A 21,340-nucleotide genomic window follows, 5' to 3' on the forward strand; every position below is an offset into this window, starting at 1 on the left:
CAGAGAGGTGTCTGGCAGCAGCATCACATCATGGCTCTGGCAGGCCATGACCCAGACCACATTGTCTACTTAGCCTCCTGCTGCTGCCCCAGCTGGGTGAGCCCCCAACCCTGGGGCAGAGACTCACTCCCTGCTGCCCTGCATAAACAAACCATGAGTTCTAGAATTCTCACGGAGATGCCCTGCCCCACCCTGCCTCCAAGTCCCATAATGAGGACCAGTGAGGGCCGTGCAGTTGCTTGCCGTGGCATGTGGGCAGGGAGATCTTCAGGGCCTCGCATCTCCATTTCCTTCTGCCAGGGCTAAGAATAATCTCTATATTGAAGGTAGGGCTTTGGGAACGTGGGAGAGAGGCAGGAGGGCTTTGTTTGCCTGGGTGCCTATATCAACTGTCCTCATGCCTGCACGGCCTCCATTTGTTCCTGATGGGCACCTCCTCATCAGACTGCATGGTGTGCCAAACCTGGGGACCCAGACAGTGTCGAGGCAGTTTCTGTTTGCCAGTGACCACGAGCATGAGGAAAGAGCCTTATTAAAAATGGAAACAAAGTAATATCCATGGAACGGATTTGGGAGGCACAATCTCAGAGAACTGGGACTTGTGATGAGGACGATGTGATATGTGGGTGACTGCTCATCCCACATAAGGCATCATTCACATGGCTTATATCTCAACACCCCTTGAAGTGGGCTTTACCAATATCCGCCTTTCACAATAGGAACCTGAGGCCCAGAGAACTAAGTGCTTGTGGTGCCAGGATTCAATACCAGTTTTCAGTAGACTCTTTGGGGGTAAAAAGTGTGGGACCCCATGTGACAAGGTCTCTGGGCTCCCACCCTAACTGACCACATGTAATTTTGTGGTGGCAGCCCTGATTCAGGTCACCTGCCAGCTGTCCATTCTGCCCCTTGGCAGAAAATTTGCTGGCGTGGCATCTCTTAGTAGGGATGTGTTCCCCAACTTAGGGAATTTGTCCTTTTCCTTCACTGTGTGACTCCCCTTCCCAGACCAGTTCCTTGAGTGAGTGAGTGAATGAATGAGTGCTCTCCTACTCTGTGCTGTCCTCAGGCATCTGTGATGTCTGGGGGTGGCGAGGATGTGCACTGCTCCTTGTAGCTAACTGCTGTGCTGTGATGATGTGGGGGTGAGGGTCTGGGACCTTGTAGGGACGGAGGTCATGAGCCAAGACACACATTCCCATTGCCACGTGTGAGTGCACGGGGTGACGTTGGAATACAGCTTGTGAGTGGGAGTGCTTGCACTCTGGAACTCCAAGAAGGGGAAGAGGTGGTCCGCAGTGGAATCTGTTTGAGCCACTGAGTGTCCCCCGTGTATGGAATGGTATCACTGTGTCTATGACAAGATTGATCCGCAACACCTCATGCTCCCAAATTAATCCATCATGGCTCCCTCCAGATTCAGCTGCTGTTCTTGGTGCTGGCATCTGGTGCTGGCATCTCCAGGCTGAATCCTGCACATCTTGTATAAGGTTTGGGGGAAGGAGATCAGAGTCAACGTTGTCCTGGACGTGAGTTCTGAGGAGTACTGTTCTCTGAAACTGAGGAACCCACTGAGGGTGTGGAGCACAGAAGCAAAGCCCAACCCTACCTCTTAGAGCTGTCACTTTTTAAGTAGCGAAGTTCATTCTGTGGGACCCTGGGTCTCCAGGGCCTAAGCTTTGTGAGAGAGGCAAGGGCAAGGCTTTGGAAGCCCTCTCTTTCCTCCCAAAGTCTCCATTGGAGCAGGCTGTAATCTGAAACAAGATAGCCATAAACCCACCACAGTATATGAGAAGGGCTGGAAATGTGGCTCCCCCTTGGGGGAGACAGAAAATAAGACAGCAAGCCATTGGACAGAAACATGGGCAAGAATGGAGCAATGAGAGGGCAAGGCAGACAAAACTCCATGGAGATGTTGGGGCTTGTGCAGGTGCCTGTGTATCCCTGGGGGGAGCCACTGGTTGAGGGTAAAGGTGACCAGCCATGGGAGTGTGTGGCAAGGGAACCAGCCATCCACATCTGATAGCAGTACCAGGAGCCCTGGGACATGGTGGAACAAGACCAAACATCAATGGTTTGGGACCCTCTGAGGGACTGCTATGAGGCAGAGCCCAGTAGATGTTTCTGCTAGTGTGTATAAGTTGCAATAGATTATTAGCCTGGTCTGTTGATTGTTGTACCCTCTCCACCACCACCACGGAACGCGCCCCTGCCGTCCCCCTTCACCCCCTGCCCCATTCCCAGGCAAGGACGAGCCTTGCTTGCTGCTGCTGAGTCCCTGAAGCTCTGGTTGGCACTGCACACCGAACTGCTGAGGGGAACACTTTCTGGAACCACGTCTGCTTGAGACAGTGTAAATACGTGTCCAACTTTGCCTGTATGAGGAGGTCCATGACCGCCTGTGACAGCTTCTTGGCCAGCCCAAACTTTACAGCAGGCTATACATAAGGAACCTTTTAATTTGTCTTTAATCTTGGTCTCCAACCTTCGCTGTAGAATTTCTCCCTTTCCTGCCCTCGGTGATGTTTAGTTATTAAATACCAGTCCAAGGTGGTCCAGTTCAGAATCTCAATCTCCTATCCAGTTCAATGCAGCCCCCACTGCTCCCATTCCTGCTGTTGGGGCCAGTGAGGGGCAAGGAGGAAATTGACAAGCATCTCTACTCATTTCCTGGTATGGTCACAGAGGGTGCACCTCCAGGGCTGGTGGTCTATGGAGGCAGGCCCTGGAGTTGTACAATGTGACATCACTGTCCATTGCTTTCTGGCTACAACTGACTAGCAGCCCTGCTCATTGCGCCCCATCACTTTGCGCTTACTGACACTCACCCCTCTGATGATTCTCTCTTCTCCTTCACTTGTGTAAACAAGGGCGAAGGGATGAATCCTGAGCTGATGGATTGTAAGAAGCCCTGGAGGGGTTGTCTGGTCCCTGTTGTTTGGAGGCTCTCTTTATAACATGGGGCTCCTGCTGCCTCTGGGCCTTTGGTTGCCACTTTGGGGGTGGTGAGAAAAGCCCCTCCCCACATGTGCATGTGGCAGTGGCTGCTTGTGACGGCTGGAAGTCTGAGGGCTGCCCTTTGCTGCCTGAGAGTCTGCATGGGGCTGTCATGGCCCCCTCTCTACCTTTTTTCTAAGGGTCCTGGTTCCAGGCCTGTGGTCAGACTAACATCTGCTGGAAGAATGTGAAGGGGAAGCTAGTAGAGGCAGGCAAATGGCCATGGCAGGTGAGCATCCTATTCCTGGACACAAACAACTGCAGCGGCTCCCTCATCCACTACCAGTGGGTCCTTACAGCTGTGCACTGCTTTCAGAGGTCAGTCAGGGTGGCCAGCCAGTCTCAGGGGCTTTGCTTTCTGGCCTGGGAGGCCCTGCTGAATCTGGGGATCCGGAAGTAGGGGCCTGGCTGGGTAGCCCTGTGCTCAGCCTGTGTCTCTCCAACCATTCCATATTTGACCTCACTGCTGGTGATCTGCCTCCTACCCGTGACCCTGCAGATCCAAGGACCCCAGATCATACTCCATGAAGATGGGAATTCAACGCCTCTCAGAAAATGGCACCAAACTCTCAGTCACTCGCATCGTGATTCATGAAGATTTCACCAGCCTCATGTCCCAGGATATTGCCCTCCTGAAGCTCAGGGGCTCTGTCTCCTGGTCCCCCGTCATCCAGCCTGTCTGTCTACCTAACCCTAAACTCAAGCCATCTCTTGGATCCATGTGCTGGATGATTGGGTGAGGACAAACATATACTCGAGGTAAGTGAAGGCAGGCCAAGGTCCCAAGACACCTGCCTCTTCAGAACATAACTCCACCACGGGCTCCTCCACCCATTCCTTTATTCACTCATTCACTCCATCAGCAAATATTTCCTGAGCACCTACACGTGCTGCACATTGCCCTGAACTCTGTTGATAGGAGGATATACACAGTGCCCTGGTGTAAAAGACACTCATGGCGTGTATGAACCTCAGTTCCCAAAGTTAAGTTAACTCCACTGTCAAGCTCTTACTTTGCAGCCTGGAAGGATATTAATCTTTGGCTATGAATTGGATTTCCTGTCTGCAGGTGGCACAAGGGCTGTGGTCTCAGGTGGGTACCTAGGCATTGGGTAGCCATTGTACACACTTGTTACCTTGAGCACCAATAATTCCTGTCCCTTGTTGGTGTCATTCTGAGGTCCTAGAATTGAGGAGCCTTTGTGGGGTCCTACCCTCCAGGGGGCGGCTCACTCTGGGCTCTAGGGTCTTGCCACATTGGCAGGTAGCCATGGAGCAGTGCCCAGCCATTCACCCTCATGGAACGTGAATTACTGGGGTAATCTCTTCTTGGTTTCATTCAGTGCCTGGATGTTGGTCTGAGCCCCTTGGGAGACTTTTTAATGAGCTCGGGCTTTTTCAAAAGTCAGATTGTGGTTTGGGGCCTTTATACATCACTATCCCAGGAAATGGCCCTACATCCCACATTACGAATCTGGATAGCTCCAAGATGGAGATGTGCCAAAGAACTGAAGGGATGACGAGGCAGGATCTCTCTCTCTCTTCAGAGACCCCACAGCCCTCCTACAGTCTTCAGGAGGTGGCTGTCAAGATTGTAAACAACGAGATCTGCAATCAACAGTACAAGTTCCTCTTCTTGAAAGACCAGAAAAAGTTAAACGGGAATGACATGATTTGTGCCAACTTACAGTGGGGCATGGACACCTGTCAGGTGTGCAGTGTCTAGACCCGGGCAAGAAGATGACTTTCAGTGGTCATGCATTCCTTTCCACATGGCACTGGGAGACCTTACGAAAATCTCCTTTCCCTGGGCTTCAGTTTCCCAATATGTAAAATAAGGGTGAAAATACTTTTCACTCCTCTCCACAATTATGGTTAATAATGGCAGTACTTCTCAGGTTATTTGAGCACTTCTGAACATCAGTCACATGCCCAGATCTGGGCCAGATGCTGGCAGAACGAGTTTAGCATACATGGCATCATTCTGTAAGCAAGCTTCTGCTTCTTGCATCTTCTAGTCAACATTGTTTTTGAGATTTATCCATATTGATACATGCCTCTGTAATTCATTAACAGCTCTATCTACAATATTCTCTTTTGTGAATATTCCACAGTTTATTCATTCTCTTGTTTATAAACATTGAGGTAGCTTCTAATGTTTTTCATATCGCATACTCTGCTGCTCTGAATATTCTTACACACATCTCCCTATTTACATGTTCCAGAATTTCTCCATATGGTGCATCCTGCAAGGAACTGATGGGTCATAGGCTGTGCATACTTTAATAGTCATTGCCAAATTGTTTTCCAAAGTGATTGTATTAATCTATATTCTTACAGCAGTGTTTGAGAATTCCATTGTTCCATATCCTTGCCAACTTTTAGTATTGGTCAGACTGTAAAATGTTTTCCATTCTGAGGATGAGAACTAGAGAAATAGTATCCCTTTGTGGTTGCATGTACCTGTCCCAGTTACTAATGCAACTGTGCATCCTTTTCATATTTTTATTCACCATTCATAATTCTTTTTCTGTGAATCACTTGTTCAGATAGTTTACACATTTTTCTATTGTTTGCCATTTTCTTTTTATATATATATATATATATATATATATATATATATATATATATATATTTTGGCTGTACGCAGGCCTCTCACTGTTGTGGCCTCTCCCGTTGTGGAGCACAGGCTCTGGAGGCGCAGGCTCAGTGGCCATGGCTCACGGGCCCAGCCACTCCGTGGCATGTGGGATCTTCCCAGACCAGGGCACGAACCCGTGTCCCCTGCATCGGCAGGCGGACTCTCAACCACTGCGCCACCAGGGAAGCCCCGTTTTTATTATATTTTTATGTTTTGGATACTGATTTTATGTTCATTGTGTATATTGCAAATATTTTCTTTCTTTTTGATCATTTTGTATATACTCTGCTCAACAGCAATTTAGATTTTTTAAAACAAATTTTTATTGGAGTATAGTTGACATAATGTATTAGCAATTTAGATTTTATTTCAATCAAACATATCTTTTTTTTTTCCTTTTTGGTTTATGCTTATTTAAGAAATCCTTCATTTTCCTGAGGTTATAAGGACATTTTCCTACGTTTTCTTTTTCCTAAAAGTTTGGGAATTTTGGTTTCCACATTTGCGTCTTGAATCCATGTGCATTCATTTTGTGAACGGTGTAATTTAGGGGTCTATTTTTATTTATTTTGTGTATGGACTACCAATTGTCCCAGTGTCATTCGCTGAAAAAACCATTTCCTGTACTGGGTGTCACCACTTCTCTCATAAATCAAATTTCTATATACACAGGATAATTTCTTGAGTTGGACACCTTCAAAAAATTTTTTTCATTTTTAAGACAAGTATTTCTTGTGGTTTTTAAAATTGAAGTATAGTTGATTTATTGTGTTAGTTTCAGGTGTATAGCATAGTGATTCAGTGTTTTTGCAGATTATATTCCATTATAGGTTATTACAAGATAATCAGTATAATTCTCTGTGCTCTACAATATATCCTTGTTGCCTATCTATTTTATATATATTGAATAATAGTTTGTATCTGTTAATCCCATACCCCTAATTTGTCCCTCCCTGCTTCCCTCTTCCCTTTGATAACCACAAGATTGTTTTCTATATCCGTGACTCTGTTTCTGTTTTGCATATACATTCATTTGTATTATTTTTTGGATTCCACATATAAGTGATATCATGTAGTATTTGTCTTTATCTGACTTATTTCACTAAGCATAATATTCTCTAGGTTCATCCATGTTGCAGATGGCAGTATTTCATTCTTTTTATGACTGAGTTATATTCCATTGTTATATATCTCTCACATCTTCTTAAGCCAATTGTCTGTGGATGGGCACTTGGGTTGTTTCCATGTCTTGGCTATTGTAAATAGTGCTGCTATGAATATTGGGGATGCATGTATATTTTTAAATTAGTGTTTTTGTTTTTTCCAAGTATATACCCAGGAGTGGAATTACTGGATTATATGGTAGCTCTATTTTTAGTTTCTTAAGGAACTTCCATATTATTTTCTGTAATGGCTGCACCAATTTACATTCCGACCAACAGTGTACAAGGGTTCTCTTTTCTCTACATCCTCTCTAACATTGGTTATTCATAGATTTTTTTGATGATAGCCTTGCTGACAGGTGTGAGGTGATACCTCATTGTGGTTTTGATTTGTGTTTCTCTAATAATTAGCAATGTTGAGCATCTCTTCATGTGCCTGTTGGCCTGTCTTCTTTGGAAAAATGCCTAGTCAGGTCTTCTGCCCATTTTGATTGGATTATTTGTTTTTGTGATATTGAGTTGTATGAGCTCTTTGTATATTTTGGATATTAACCCTTTGTCAGTCACATCTTTTGCAAATATTTTCTCCCATTCCATAGGTTATCTTTTTGTTTTGTCAAGGTTTCCTTTGCTGTGTAAAAGTTTTTAAGTTTAATAAGGTTCCATTTATTTATTTTTGCTTTTATTTCTTTTGCCTTAGGAGACTGATGCAAGAAAAAAATTGCTCTGATTTATGTCAAAGAGTGTTTCACCTATGTTCTCTTCTAGGAGTTTTATGATTTCATGTCTTACATTTAGGTCTTTAAATCATTTTGAATTTATTCTTCTATATGATGTGAGGGAATGTTCTAACTTCATTGTTTTACATGTGGCTGTCCAGTTTTCGCAGTACCACTTGTTGAAGAGAATGTGTTTTCTCCATTGTATATTCTTGCCTCCTTTGTCATAGATTGACTGTAGTTTTGTGGGTTTCTCTCTGGGCTCTGTTTCTGTTCCATTGATCTCTGTGTCCATTTTTGTGCCAATACCATGCTGTTTTGATTACTGTAGCTTTGTAGTATCGTCTGAAGTCTGGGAGAGTTATATCTCCAGTTTTTTTCTTTTTTCTCAGGATTGCTTTGGCAATTTGATATCTTTTGTGGTTCCATATAAGTTTTAGGATTATTTATTCTAGTTCTGTGAAAAATTTCCTGTTTTTTTTTTTTTTTTTTTTTGCGGTACACGGGCCTCTCACTGTTGTGGCCTCTCCCGTTGCAGAGCACAGGCTCTGGACATGCAGGCCCAGCAGCCATGGCTCACAGGCCCAGCCACTCCGCGGCATGTGGGATCTTCCCAGACCGGGGCACGAACCTGTGTCCCCTGCATCAGCAGGCGAGCTGTCAACCACTGTGCCACCAGGGAAGCCCTCCTGGGTATTTTTAATCCTGGCACTTTTTTTTTCTTTTTTTTCTGCGGTATGTGGGCCTCTCCCGTTGCGGAGCATAGGCTCCGGACGCGCAGGCCCAGCGGCCATGGCTCACGGGCCCAGCCACTCCGCAGCATGTGGGATCTTCCTGGACCGGAGCATGAACCTGTGTCCCCTGCATCGGCAGGTGGACTCTCAACCACTGTGCCACCAGGGAAGCCCTCCTGGGTATTTTTATAGGGAGTGCATTAAATCTGTAGATTGCTTTGAATAGTATGGCCATCTTAATAATATTAATTTTGAAATCTAATAGGACAGGATATCTTTACATTTCTTTCAGTCTTCAGTTTCCTTCATTAATGTTTTACAGTTCTCAGTGTATAGATCTTTCACCTCCTTGGTTAAGATTAACCCTAGTTTTTTTGTTTGTTTGTTTGTTTTTGACACTATTTTAAACAGGATTTTTAAAAACTTTCTCTTTCAGGTATTTCATTATTAGAGTATAAAAATGCAACAAATTTCTGTATATTAAACTTGTATCCTGCAAACTTACTGAATTCATTTATTAGTTCTAATAGTTTTGGATGGAAACTTTAGGGTTCTCTATATAGAGTATCATGTCATCTGCAAATGTGACAGTTTTACCTCTCCTCTTTCAATTTGGATACCTTTTATTTATTTTTCTTGTCTAATTGTTGTGGCTAGGACTTCCAATACTATGTTAAATAGCAGTGACAAGAGTGGGCATCCTTGTCTTGTTTCTGAATTTAGGAGGAAGGCTTTCAGCTTTTCACTGTTGAATATTATGTTGGCCCTGGGTTTGTTATAAATGGACTTTATTATGTTGAGGTATGTTCCCATATGTTGTTGAGATACCCACTTTGATGAGGGTTTTTATCATGAACGGATGTTGAATTTTATTAAAGGCTTTTTCTGTGTCTACTGAGATGATCGTATGGTTTTTGTCTTTCCTTTTGTTAATGTGGTGTATCACATTGATTGATTTGTGTATGTTAAACCATCCGTGGGGCCCTGGAATAAATCCAAGTTGATCATGGTGTATGATCCTTTTTATGTATTGTTGGATTCAGTTTGCTAATATTTTGTTGAGGATGTTTGCATCTATATTCATCAAAGATATTGGCCTGTAATTTTCTTTTTTGGTAGTGTCTTTTTCTGGCTTTGGTATCAGGGTAATGGTGGCCTCATAGAATGAATTTGGGAGTGTCCTCTCCACTTCAATTTTTGGAATAGTTTGAGGATAGGTGTAACTTGTTTTTCCTATGCTTGGTAGAATTCCCCAGTGAAGCTGTCCAGACCTAGACTTGTGTTTGCAGGGAGTTTGTTTGTTTGTTTGTTTATTTGTTTTACAGATTCTATTTCACTTGTAGTGATCAGTCTGTTCAACTTGTCTGTTTCTTCTTGACTTAGTCTTGGCAGGCTATATGTTTCTAGAAATTTGTCCATTTCCTCTGTATTGTCCAATTTGTTAGCATATAACTGTTCATAGTATTCTCTTTTGATTTTTTTGTATCTCTGTGATATTGGTTGTTATTTCTCCTCTTTCTTTCTTATTTTGTTTATTTGGGTCCTCTTTTCTTCTTTGTGAGCCTGGATAAAGGTTTATCAATTTCATTTATCTTTTCAAAAAAACAGCTCTTGGTTTCATCATTCATATATATATATATATATATATATATATCTTTTAAATCTCTATTTTACTTATTTCCTTTCTGGTTTTTATGATTTCCTTCCTTCTGCCGACTTTGGGCTTTCTTTGGGTTTTTTTTTCTAATTCTTTTAGGTGATAGGTTAGGTGGTTTATATGAGATTTTTCTTTTTTTCTTGAGGAAGGCCTGTATCACTATAAACTTCCCTCTTAGAACTCTTTTGCTACATCCTGAAGATTTTGGAAAGTTGTGTTTTCATTTTCATTTGTCTTGAGGTATTTTCTGATTTCCTTGTTGATTTCATCATTGACCCATTGTTTTTTTAGTAGCATGTTGTTTAGTCTCCACGTGTTTGTTCTTTTCCTATTTTTCTTTCTATAGTTGATTCCTAGTTTTACATCATTGTGGTCAGAAACATGCTTGATGTAATTTCTATCCTATTAAATTTGTTGAGGCTGGTTTTGTGACCTAGTGTGTGATCTAACCTGGAGAATATTTCATGCGCACTTGAAAAGAGTGTGTATTCTACTTTTTTTTTTTCTTTTTTGGATGTAGTGTTCTGCAGATATCAATTAAGTCCAACTGGTGTTTGGTGTCACTTATGAACTCTGTTGCCTTACTGTTTTTCTTTCTGGATGATCTGTCCATTGAGGTCAGTAGGGTGTTAAAGTCTCCTACTATTATTGTATTATTGTTAATTTCTCCCTTTATGTCTGCTAGTATTTGCTTTATATATTTAGTTGCTCCTGTATTGAGTGTATATGTTAACAAGTGTAATATCCTCTTCTTGTATTGATCCCTTTATCATTATATAATATGCTTCTTTGTCTTTCATTATGGTCTTTGTTTTAATGTCTATTTTGTCTGGTATGAGTATTGCTACCCCCACCTTCTTGTCATTTACATTTGCATGAAATATCTTTTTCTATCCCCTCACTTTCAGTCTGTGTGTGTCTTTTGCCCTGAAGTGAGTCCCTTGTAGCCAGCATAGTGAAGGGTCGTGTTTTGTTTTGTTTGTATCCAATCAGTCACCCTATGTCTTTTGATCAGAGGATTTAGTCCATTGACACTTAAAGTAATTATTGACAGGTATGTACTTATTGCCATTTTATTCCTTGCTTTCCAGTGTTTTTGTAGTTCTTATTTTTTCCTTTCCTCTTCTTTTTGTTTTTCCCATTGTGGTTTGATTATTTTCTTTTATAGTATTCTTGAGGTCCTTTCTTTTTGGTTTTTGTGTATACAAAACCTACAATAGGTAGGTTTTTGATTTGTGGTTACCATGGGGTTTATATATATTGACCCTTAATTATATCTATTTGCTTTAAACTGAAGTCATTCAAGTTCAAATACATTCTAAAAGATCTACATTTTTTACTCCCCTCCTCCAGATTTTGTGTTTTAGATGTCATATTTTGTATCTTCATGCTTATCCCTTTACTGTTTATTGTAGTTATAGTTGCTTTTACAATATTTTTTGTTTTTTTATTCTGTGTACTGGCTTACTTAAGTTATCTTCAATCCTTACTATATATTTGTTTTTCCTATTGGGATTTTCCCTTTCCTACAGATTCTTTCTTCTTTTCCATTTAGAGAATATCCTTCAACATTTTTTTTAGGGTAGATTTGGTATTGCTGAATTCTTTTAGTTTTGCTTGTCTGAGAAATTATTTCTCTCTCTTTCTGTTCTAAATTATAATCTTGTTGGGTAGAGTATCCTAGGTTTCAGGTTTTTCCTTTTCATGAGTTTGAGTATATCATGCCACTCCCTTCTGGTCTGCAAAGTTTTTGCGGAGAAATCAGTTGATAGCTTTATGGGGGTTCCCTTGTACATGACTCTGTTTTTCTCTTGCTGCTTTTAGGAGTCTCTCTTTATCTTTAACTTTTGACATTTTAACTATGATATGTCTTGGTGTGGGCCTGTTTGGATTCATCTTGTTTGGGACCCTCTGTTCTTTCTGTACCTTGATATCTGTTTCCTCCTTTAGGCTTAGGAAGTTTTCAGTCATAATTTCTTCAAATACATTTTCAATCCCCTTCTCTCTCCCTTCTCCTTCCAGAACCCCTACTATGCATATGTTGGCACATTTTATATTATCCCATAGATCTCATATTTTGCTTTCTTTTTTTTTTTTCCATTTGTCTGTCTGTCTGCTGTTCTGATTGGGTTATTTCCATTATTCTATCTTCCAGATCTCTTATGTGTTCTTCTTTGTCATTTAGTTGACTATTCATTGCTTCTGAGTGCTTTTTATCTCAGAAATTGAATTATCTACTTTTGATTAGGTCTTCTTTATAGTTTCTAGTTCCTTGTTAAAAAGCATCTGTGTTTATATTGATACTCTTTCTTAATTCACTTAGCTTTTTTTTTTTTTTTTTTTTGCGGTACGCGGGCCTCTCACTGTTGTGGCCTCTCCCGTTGCAGAGCACAGGCTCCAGACGCTCAAGCTCAGTGGCCATGACTCACGGGCCCAGCCACTCCGTGGCATGTGAGATCTTCCCAGACTGGGGCACGAACCCGTGTCCCCTGCATCAGCAGGCAGACTCTCAACCACTGTGCCACCAGGTAAGCCCCACTTAACATTTTTATTAGCAACTTTTTTTTTTTTGAAATTTCCCCCTTTTCTTTTTTTTAAAATAAATTATTTTATTTATTTATTTTTGGCTGCATTGGGTCTTCGTTGCTGCATGCGGGTTTTCTCTAGTTGCGGTGAGCAGGGGCTACTCTTCGTTGCGGTGCACAGGATTCTTATTGCAGTGGCTTCTTTTGTTGCTGAGCACAGGCTCTAGGCATGCGGGCTTCAGTAGTTGTGGCACGTGGGTATTAGCAACTTTTTGAAGTCAGCATCTGGTAGACTGATTATCTGTTTCATTATTTGGTTTTTCAAGGGTTTTCTTTTGCTCTTTCAGCTGGGAGTAGTTCCTCTTTCTTTTCATTTTACTTAACTTTCTCTGTTTCTGTGAATTTAGGTGAAACAGTTATCTATTGTGGTCTTGAAGTGGTGTTTTTATGTGGGAGTGTCCCTACATAGACTGTGTGTGCCCAGTGTCTTTGGTATGAGGGCCGGATTTGATGCGGATGCCAGCCACATCTTTCCTCATGGTGTGCTGGCCACTATCCCCTTGATAGAGGGTGTGGCTGGTGATGGAGGAGCTAGAGCCTGCACAGGGTGTGAGGTGGGACTTCCTCTCTGCTCCCTGGCTGTGGCCGCCCTGTCAGGGGTGGAGTCTGCTCTCACATTGCTAGAGCAGAAACTCTGAGGTCGGGCTTGAGCCAGCTCTGTTCCCTTTAAGTGTGTGTTTTTCCTTCTCCCCCACTGGGGCTTTTGCCCCAGAGGAGGAGAGTGCTGAAGTAAATGGGGCTGAATTGGAATGTAGTTGATTTATAGTGTTGTGTTGGTTTCAGGTGTACAGCAAAGTGAATCAGTTATCTACATCTATATATCTATATCTCCACTCTTTTTTAGATTCTTTTCCCATATAGGCCATTGCAGAATATTGAGTAGAGTTCCCTGTGCTATACAGTAGGTCCTAATTAGTTATCTATTGAGAAGTTTGACTTTAAATCAGGTCTAGCTTTGTGATTATTGCGTGGCTATGGATATTCTGATTTCTGTACTGAGATGTTTATGTGACAGTGTAATCATACTGATTATGATTACATTGTCACAGTGAGCAAAACGTTCTGACTCTGCCCAGTTTTTACCCAGGATCAGGGAAAGAACTCACCCCTTAAATACATTTTAAAGGGACAAAGGGGGTTCCAATGAAGATGCCTGTTGTGTTCAATGTACCATTTACACTTTTCCCTGTCCTTTGCCCATGTTTTTCTGTTAAACTGCTTTTCTTTTTATTGATTTGTAAAAACTGTAGATATTATATGCTGTGATAATTGGTAAAGGAACATCATGTCTTTTTCAACTTAATTTTAAGTGGTTCATAAGTATAGGTGTATACATACACACATACTTATGGAGAGAGAGAGAAGATAAAACAAATATGGTTAAACATTAAATTAGTGAGTCTGGGTAAAAATATTATACTTGTATCTTTTCTGTAAGTCTTAAATTAATTCAAAATAAAAAGTTAAAAAAAAAACTTTAGGAACCGGAAGTTTTAACCCTTTGTGAAATGCTTTACAATATTTTACGCTACTTGTCCATGATTTACCTTTTTTTGGTGTGGATTTCTTCCCATAGAGTTAATTATTAAAATTTTCATATGTTCATATTTATTGTTATTTCCCTTAATGATTATAGTTTTTGTGCTGTGCTTAGAAATACCTTGCCTACCCTAAGATTATAAAATTCTTTACTCATACATGTTCTTAATTCTTTTCTTTAAATATTTTAATTTTGATTCATCTAGAAGGGTGAGAGAGGAAACCAGTTTTATTTTTCTCCAAATGTAGCCAGTTATGTCAATAATTTTTATTGAATACTTTTTTTGGCAGTGAATTAGAAATGCCCTCTTTATTATATCATACATTCCCATCTTATTTTTGTGTATTTCTGCCCTTTGCAGTCTCATTCGTGCGCCACCACTCTTTTTAAATTATTGTAGCTTTATAGTTCCTTTTTGTATGTGGTAAGGCAAGTCCTCCTTCATTATTCTTCTTTTAAGGAATTTACCTTGCTCTTCTCCCATGTTCATTCTAATTGAACAATCTTTGTCTCGAGGTATTTTCTGATTTTTTCTTTGATTTCACTGTTGACCCATTGGTGTTTTTTTTTTAATTAATTAATTTTTTACTGCATTGGGTCTTTGTTGCTGTGCGTGGGCTTTCTCTAGCTGCGGCGAGCGGGGGCTACTCTTCATTGCAGTGCATGGGGTTCTCATTTCAGTGGCTTCTCTTGTTGAGGAGCACAGGCTCTAGGCATGCGGGCTTCAGTAGTTGTGGCGCACGGGCTTAGGTGCTCCACGGCATGTGGGATCTTCCCCAGCCAGGGCTGGAACCCATGTCCCCTGCATTGGCAGGCAGATTCTTAACCACTGTGCCACCAGGAAAGCCCGACCCATTGGTTTTTTAGTAGCATGTTGTTTAGTCTCCAGGTGTTTGGGTTTTTTTCCCATTTTCTTTTGAACAATCTCAGTATAATACTAAAAGGAAAATCATGTGGTCATTTTGGGAAAATAGACTCTATTTTGCTCTATTTTATTTGTGTCCCTAGAGCAGGAGTTTATATAGCTTTCTCCATATAATTACTGTATGCTGCTTCTTAACGTTATTCCTAGATATTTTATATTACATCTCTATTGTAATATAAAATGTTTTTTTCAGTGTATTTTCCGTTTGTATTATATATTGATTTTTTGTGTATTTACTTTGTAATAAGCAAAATTCCTAGATATAGTGGATATAATGGATTCTCTTTAATTTTGAGACATACCATCTGCAAACAATGGTAAATTTGTCTCCTACTTTTCAATATGTATGCCTCTTACTTCTTTTTCTTGTTTATTGCAATGTCAAGAATCATATTCCAGAACAATTGCTCTGTCTTCCAGGAGACACTGTGTTATCTTGTTTTAGGTATGTCTCTTAATAAACAGTATAATGCTCAGTGCTATATTTTTCAACACATTTGAGAGGCTTTCCTTTAATCCATTTACCAAGAAGAATGTTTCTTTTTATCCCCCTACTTTATGTATTGGTTTGATTTTTTTTTTCCACTCCACTTTTCCCCTGTAGTGGTTTATAAGTTGTCATATCTCAATGTCATTCTACTACAAATATTTTCCACACACATATTTAAACTTGACTTAACACCTAGAGTTAATCAATGTCTACTGCTTCCTCCTTAGCAGGACAAGAGCCTTCCTTCCTTTTCACTTGCCTCATTTCCATCCCCCAGACTGATCTTGTTGAAAACATCTGGGAGTTCAGCTCACTGAACCCTTCTATTATATCCAAGAGTTTTTAGTTGACTCTCTTGGGCTTTCCAGGTCTATGCCCATATGAGCTACAATTAGTGATGATTTTGCCTCTTTGGTTTTCATGATTTTTACTTTTTTCATTATTTTGGGTACTGCTCCCCAAAAGCAGCCTGGAATTGTAGCTCTACTTTTTCTTGTTGCTTACCTTCCTGGAAGTCCTTCCCACACTTCATCATGAAGCATGTTGCTAACATGGCATATCATCTGTCGAGGAGAGAGCCATTCCTTTGTTTCACTGTGGCATTTTATTTCAGGAATGAATGCTATGCTTCGTAAAATGTGTTTCCTGCAGCTATCGCGATGACTCTACACTGTAACTGAGCTAGAGTGAGTTAGAGATACGGTTGACTGGACTCCATATCTAAAGTGCTGAGTCGGTTCCATGAACAGATTCTTCATGTCCATTTACCCTGCCTGCCAGGATTAGCCCTCCCTGGTCATGGTGTGCTTTGGTTTCATTCATCTGTTGGATTCAGATTTATAATATCTTTTTTTAGAATACATTTAATTTATTTGTTCATCCAACAAGACACCCCATGCTGGGCTCTAGGCCAAGCACAGGATAGTGTTGGTGCATGGCCCAGGAAAGGTACTGGCCCTGGAACAGCAGTCCTGTGAGACACCATCCACGCAGCCTTTGCGTTTTGTTTTGTCTTCCTCCAGTGAGGCTGGGCTCCACTGAAGGTGTGTTGAGGAAGGCACCCCCTTTGTCAAGTTATAGAATCACGAATATGCTTCACTTGAAAGCACAGTCTATCTTCTGGAACATTTGAAATAACATAAATTATCTGCTCCTTGAATGCTGGATAGAAGTTGCTTGCGAAACCACATAGGCCTGTTTTCCTTTGAAGGGGTAGTTCTTGAGCAATAAGTTGTTTTGTCCATTATTATTGGATTTTCTTAGAAATTATTCATTTCATCCAGATTTTAGATCCATAAAGAGAAAGTTATAAATAGTCTTCAGATACTAGAAAGTGTATTTTCCCTGGATCTGATTCTAGTCTCTTTTCTACTTACACTGCAAAGTATTTGAATTTTCCTTCTCTTTGAGTTTTTCTTGGTAGGACTTACAATATATTTATTTTGTTGTTTTTTAAGTACAATTTATTGATTTTATTCCTCAAATCTATGATTTTTTTGCTTTCTAATGCACGACATCTGCTTTTTGTCTTTATTAATTCCTTTTCAAGTGTCTTCAGCTGAATGTGCAGTGATAAATTATTGATGATGATAATAAATAATTTATTTTCATTCTCTCTTGTTTGGTATTAAAGTATTTAGACTAAGACTCTTCTGTGTGAAATTCAGGCCCACACCCCATGGGCTTTGCAATGTATGGCCTTCTTATCTTTCTACACTCTAACTGTAGGTTTTAATTCTGTTTTTACTTTAACGTTTTTGAAAGTTAATTTTTTTTTCTTTGATGGGGGTGGTTCACATTTTGTTACTGGATTCTGGCTTCATTTCACTATGGTAAGAGAATGTCCACATACAAGATCTTTCTCTCTCTCTTCTATTTTCTCTCTCTCCCTCTGAGTTCTCTTTTTCTCTGGATTGCCAGAGTCCAGTCAACCATATCTCTATCACTAGCTTGATTATCACTGGCTTGATTTTCCCCTTCATCTTCCATTTTCTCTCTCCACAAAAGGCCCCTACTGAAATCTGTTTAATACATGTCTTTAAAGAAGTCTGTATCTTTGAAAAATGCGTAGTGTTGCTATATGTGTATTTTACTTTGCATAAATGATGTTGTGCTACAGTCCCCTCCTGTATTTGTTTGTTGACGAATCTCAATTTGTTCGAGAATCCACATTAAATAGTTTTATTCTTTCCAGTCATTGCCCCCATATGCCCTGTGTCAAATCTTCCTCCCTTCTCCAAACATCATTTTGGGCAGAGCCCATAATTTTCAGTTACTTTCAGTTATTAAATACCTTGTCCTATTATAAGTCTCAATTTAAAAATCAATTTGAGGGCTTCCCTGGTGGCGCAGTGGTTGAGAGTCCACCTGCCGATGCAGGGGACACGGGTTTGTGCCCCGGTCCGGGAGGATCCCACATGCCGCGGAGCGGCTGGTCCCGTGAGCCATGGCCGCTGAGCCTGCGCGTCCAGAGCCTGTGCTCCGCAACGGGAGAGGCCACAACAGTGAGAGGCCCGCGTACAGCAAAAAAAAAAAAAAAAAAAAAAAAAAAATCAATTTGATTGGAACTTCCCTGGTGGCACAGTGGTTAAGAATCTGCCTGCCAATGCAGGGGACACGGGTTTGAGCCCTGCTCCAGGAAGACCCCACATGCCGCGGAGCAACTAAGTCTGTGCGCCACAACTACTGAGCCTGCACTCTAGAGCATGCGAGCTAAAACTACTGAGCCTGTGTGCCACAACTACTGAAGCCCACGCGCCTAGAGCTGATGCTCTGCAGCAAGAGAAGCCACCTCAATAAGAAGCCCAGGCACCACAACGAAGCATGGCCCCTGCTCGCGGCAACTAGAGAAAGCCCATGTGCAGCAATGAAGACCCAACGCAACCAAAAAATAAATAAATAAATAAAAGTCAATTTGATTTAAACTTCGCCAAGCCCTACTCCATCTCCCTCCTCTGGAGCATGGGGGTCTGGACACTGGGAGCTGACAAATGGGTCAGCCTAGACATGGAAACCTTCAAGTCTTCCTCAACTCACTTTCTCTGCTTGTTAATTTTCAGGGTTTCCCTAGATATGCTAAAATTGACGTCTAGTTGGTTTTAGACAGAGAAAATGCCCTATCTTAATTCGTCATCTATCTTCAATGAGATTTGGTGTCTTTCATTGAACAGATGGTCTTAACTTTGATGTAATTAAGCCTAACACATTTGCCCTCTTCAGGTTTGTGGGGTTTTATCTTATTTTAAAATATGTGCTTCATCCCAAGTCATAAAGTCATGGCCCTACATTTTTAATTAGCTTTATCTTTCTAACTTTTCACATTTAGAGTTTTATTTCCTCTGGAGTTTTGTTATGGCAGGGTCCAACTTCATTTTTCTCCATCAGTTTCTCCACCATCTACAGCAGAGACCTCCTTTCTCACAGTCATGACACTTGCTGGAGCGTGTGCCAAGTTTCCTCCACCTGCAGGCATCTGGCTGGCTCTCCATTGCCCCATTGGTCTATTTTTCAGTTTCTATGCTAGTACCGTGGTTTCTATAATTATAGCTTTGAAATATATCTAACTCTGTTTAGATATTTCTCCAGTCCCCAGCCTCTCCAATTTGCTCTTTTTTTCTCAAACCTGTCATAGAATTCATGGACTATTATCCTTCAATATCAACTCTAGAATCAGATTGTCAAGGTCCTGAAAAAATCCTGCTGACATTTTATTTGGAATCGCTTGAACTTTAGAGGTCAACATAAGGAGAACTGACATTGTTATAATTTTTGACTCTTTCACTCTCTGTTGAATACAGATAAAAGAATATTTATAAAATGTGTATGGAGAATAAAGAATAACACAACCAACACCCATACCCTCAGCACCAAGCCTATAAAATAGTGCATTACCAGAAGCTTTGAGGCTTCCATGTGATGATTACTGAATCTCAGACCATGAAGGCTCTGATGCTGCTTTGGTTTTTTTCTGCTGGCTGGCATTTGCTCTTGGTGCCTCAGCTTCCCTGTGTGCAGGGTGATGTTTTAAGAGTGAGGACATGTTCTTTAGAGTGTTTTTTTGTGGGAGTTCGCTGAAGCATGGCTTGAAAGTGGGTTCCTTCAGTCAGAATCTATATTTGCTTCTGCCAGATACCTGGACATAAAACCAACCCAGGACCTCTTTAAATGACGTTCTTGGCTCAAGTTTTTTTAACCACCCAGACAGTGTGAATTCAAGTTGCAAGTTCACATGAGGGCAGGTGTTCCTAGTTTATCATCACTCTGAAGGTGTGGTCCTTTCTGGGAGGTATAGTTTTTTGCAGGAGGTTTCCTCTTAGGCTCCCCTCCTTGGGAAGGCCCTGGGTTTTGCCTTTTGTCTTCTGCACCCACAAATGAGGCTGTGAAAACCAAAGTTCAGTTTCACTGGGTTTGGCCTATGGCTTTGGGGCAAAAGTCATCTTCTGGGCTTTGCTGATGGCTCTGTGTTTCAGCCCTCCCTTGGGTTTTGCTCTCTGAGGAGTCTTTATTTTCTTGCCAGCTCACCCATGCATTTAAAATCTCACAGGTTTAGTTATCTTCAGCAAGGTGGGAAAGGGGATCTCGTCTTCCATACTGCAGGAAGCCACATATTGAGAACTGACTTTTTTTTTTTTTTTTTTGGGTACACGGGCCTCTCACTGCTGTGGCCTCTCTCCCGTTGCGGAGCACAGACTCCGGACGCGCAGGCTCAGCGGCCATGGCTCACGGGCCCAGCCGCTCCGCGGCACGTGGGATCCTCCCGGACAGGGGCACGAACCTGTGTCCCCTGCATCGGCAGGCGGACTCTCAACCACTGCGCCACCAGGGAAGCCCGAGAACTGACTTTTTTACATTGTTTTAAGTTGCCTCATCTAAGAACAACGGTATATCTGTACATTAATGTAGGTCTTTTGTGTTCTTAAGTACAGTTTTATTATTTTTTCCTTACACGTCTTATGCACTCTTCATTAGATTATGTCTTATAAATCTTGGTTTACACTACATTAAAAAATATACATATATGTGGGGGAGGGAGGGAGAGCATGAGCTGTTTTTCAGATTTATAAAGCTTTTCAACAATACAGAAGAATGTAAGAAAGTTTTAAGAAAATCATAAACCCACCATCAGCAGAAATAACAGCTACTACTTTTTGATGTACGCTGTTGTAAACATTATTCTTATACATGCACCTGCTTTGCACAAAGAGAGAAGGGGGCAGGTTTGCATTTCAAATGGCTCATTCTGTAAGCAGGACTGTAGGAAAGAAGAAAGTCAAGGGCAACACCTTGGAGGCCCACCACGATTTAAAGAGAAGGCAGAGGAGGGGACCAGTAGTTATGGTCAGAGAGTTAGCAGGGGAATGCAGAGAGAGGCCATTGTGATCCTGAGCTTGGGCCCCAGTGCAGTACTTCCATGTCACAGAGCAGGTTCATAGCCATGCCTCGATATCAGGGACAGCACGGGCCTAACACAGCTCGTGCTAAGGATATGGCCTGGGAAGGTGCAAGTTTATTTGTCCAGGACTTGCAAGGAGGCCTTCCTGCTGCCTCCTTTATGCCTCCCTTCCTCCCCTCCACAGGGTAACTCTGGCAGTTCCCTTGTCTGCCAAGTGAACCACACCTGGATTCAGATGGGGGTGCTGAACTGGAGCTTTAGCTGCAGCCGGCACCGCTTCCTGGGCATCTACACCAGCACCTCCCACTTCACCGACTGGATCAAGAAACAGATCAGTGAGGTGAGGTTCGTCAGTAGGGCCGGGCCAGGCTTCCTGAGCCTGGTCTTCCTCACTGGCTACATTCTGCTGGTTTCCTTGGGCTCCCTGTGGCTCCTGTGAGTGATGTTACCAGGGCAGTCCCTCCCGGAGGCCACTTCTTCCTCCCCTCTGTCTGTCC

General features: G+C 41.7%; 1 protein-coding gene across 1 annotated transcript; it reads left to right on the forward strand.

The window, feature by feature from the left end:
* Positions 1-30: 30 nt before the first annotated feature.
* LOC307059820 (putative serine protease 46) lies at positions 31-21,282 on the forward strand (the record flags this gene model as incomplete). Its single annotated transcript, XM_079714055.1, is given in 7 exon segments — positions 31-96; positions 236-326; positions 3,138-3,315; positions 3,497-3,734; positions 3,738-3,756; positions 4,545-4,708; positions 21,028-21,282. Coding segments are annotated over 7 exon segments (1,011 nt in total).
* Between the last annotated feature and the right edge of the window lie 58 nt (positions 21,283-21,340).

Source organism: Hyperoodon ampullatus (assembly GCF_949752795.1).
Source record: "Hyperoodon ampullatus genome assembly, chromosome: 10".
Lineage (NCBI taxonomy): Eukaryota > Metazoa > Chordata > Mammalia > Artiodactyla > Ziphiidae > Hyperoodon > Hyperoodon ampullatus.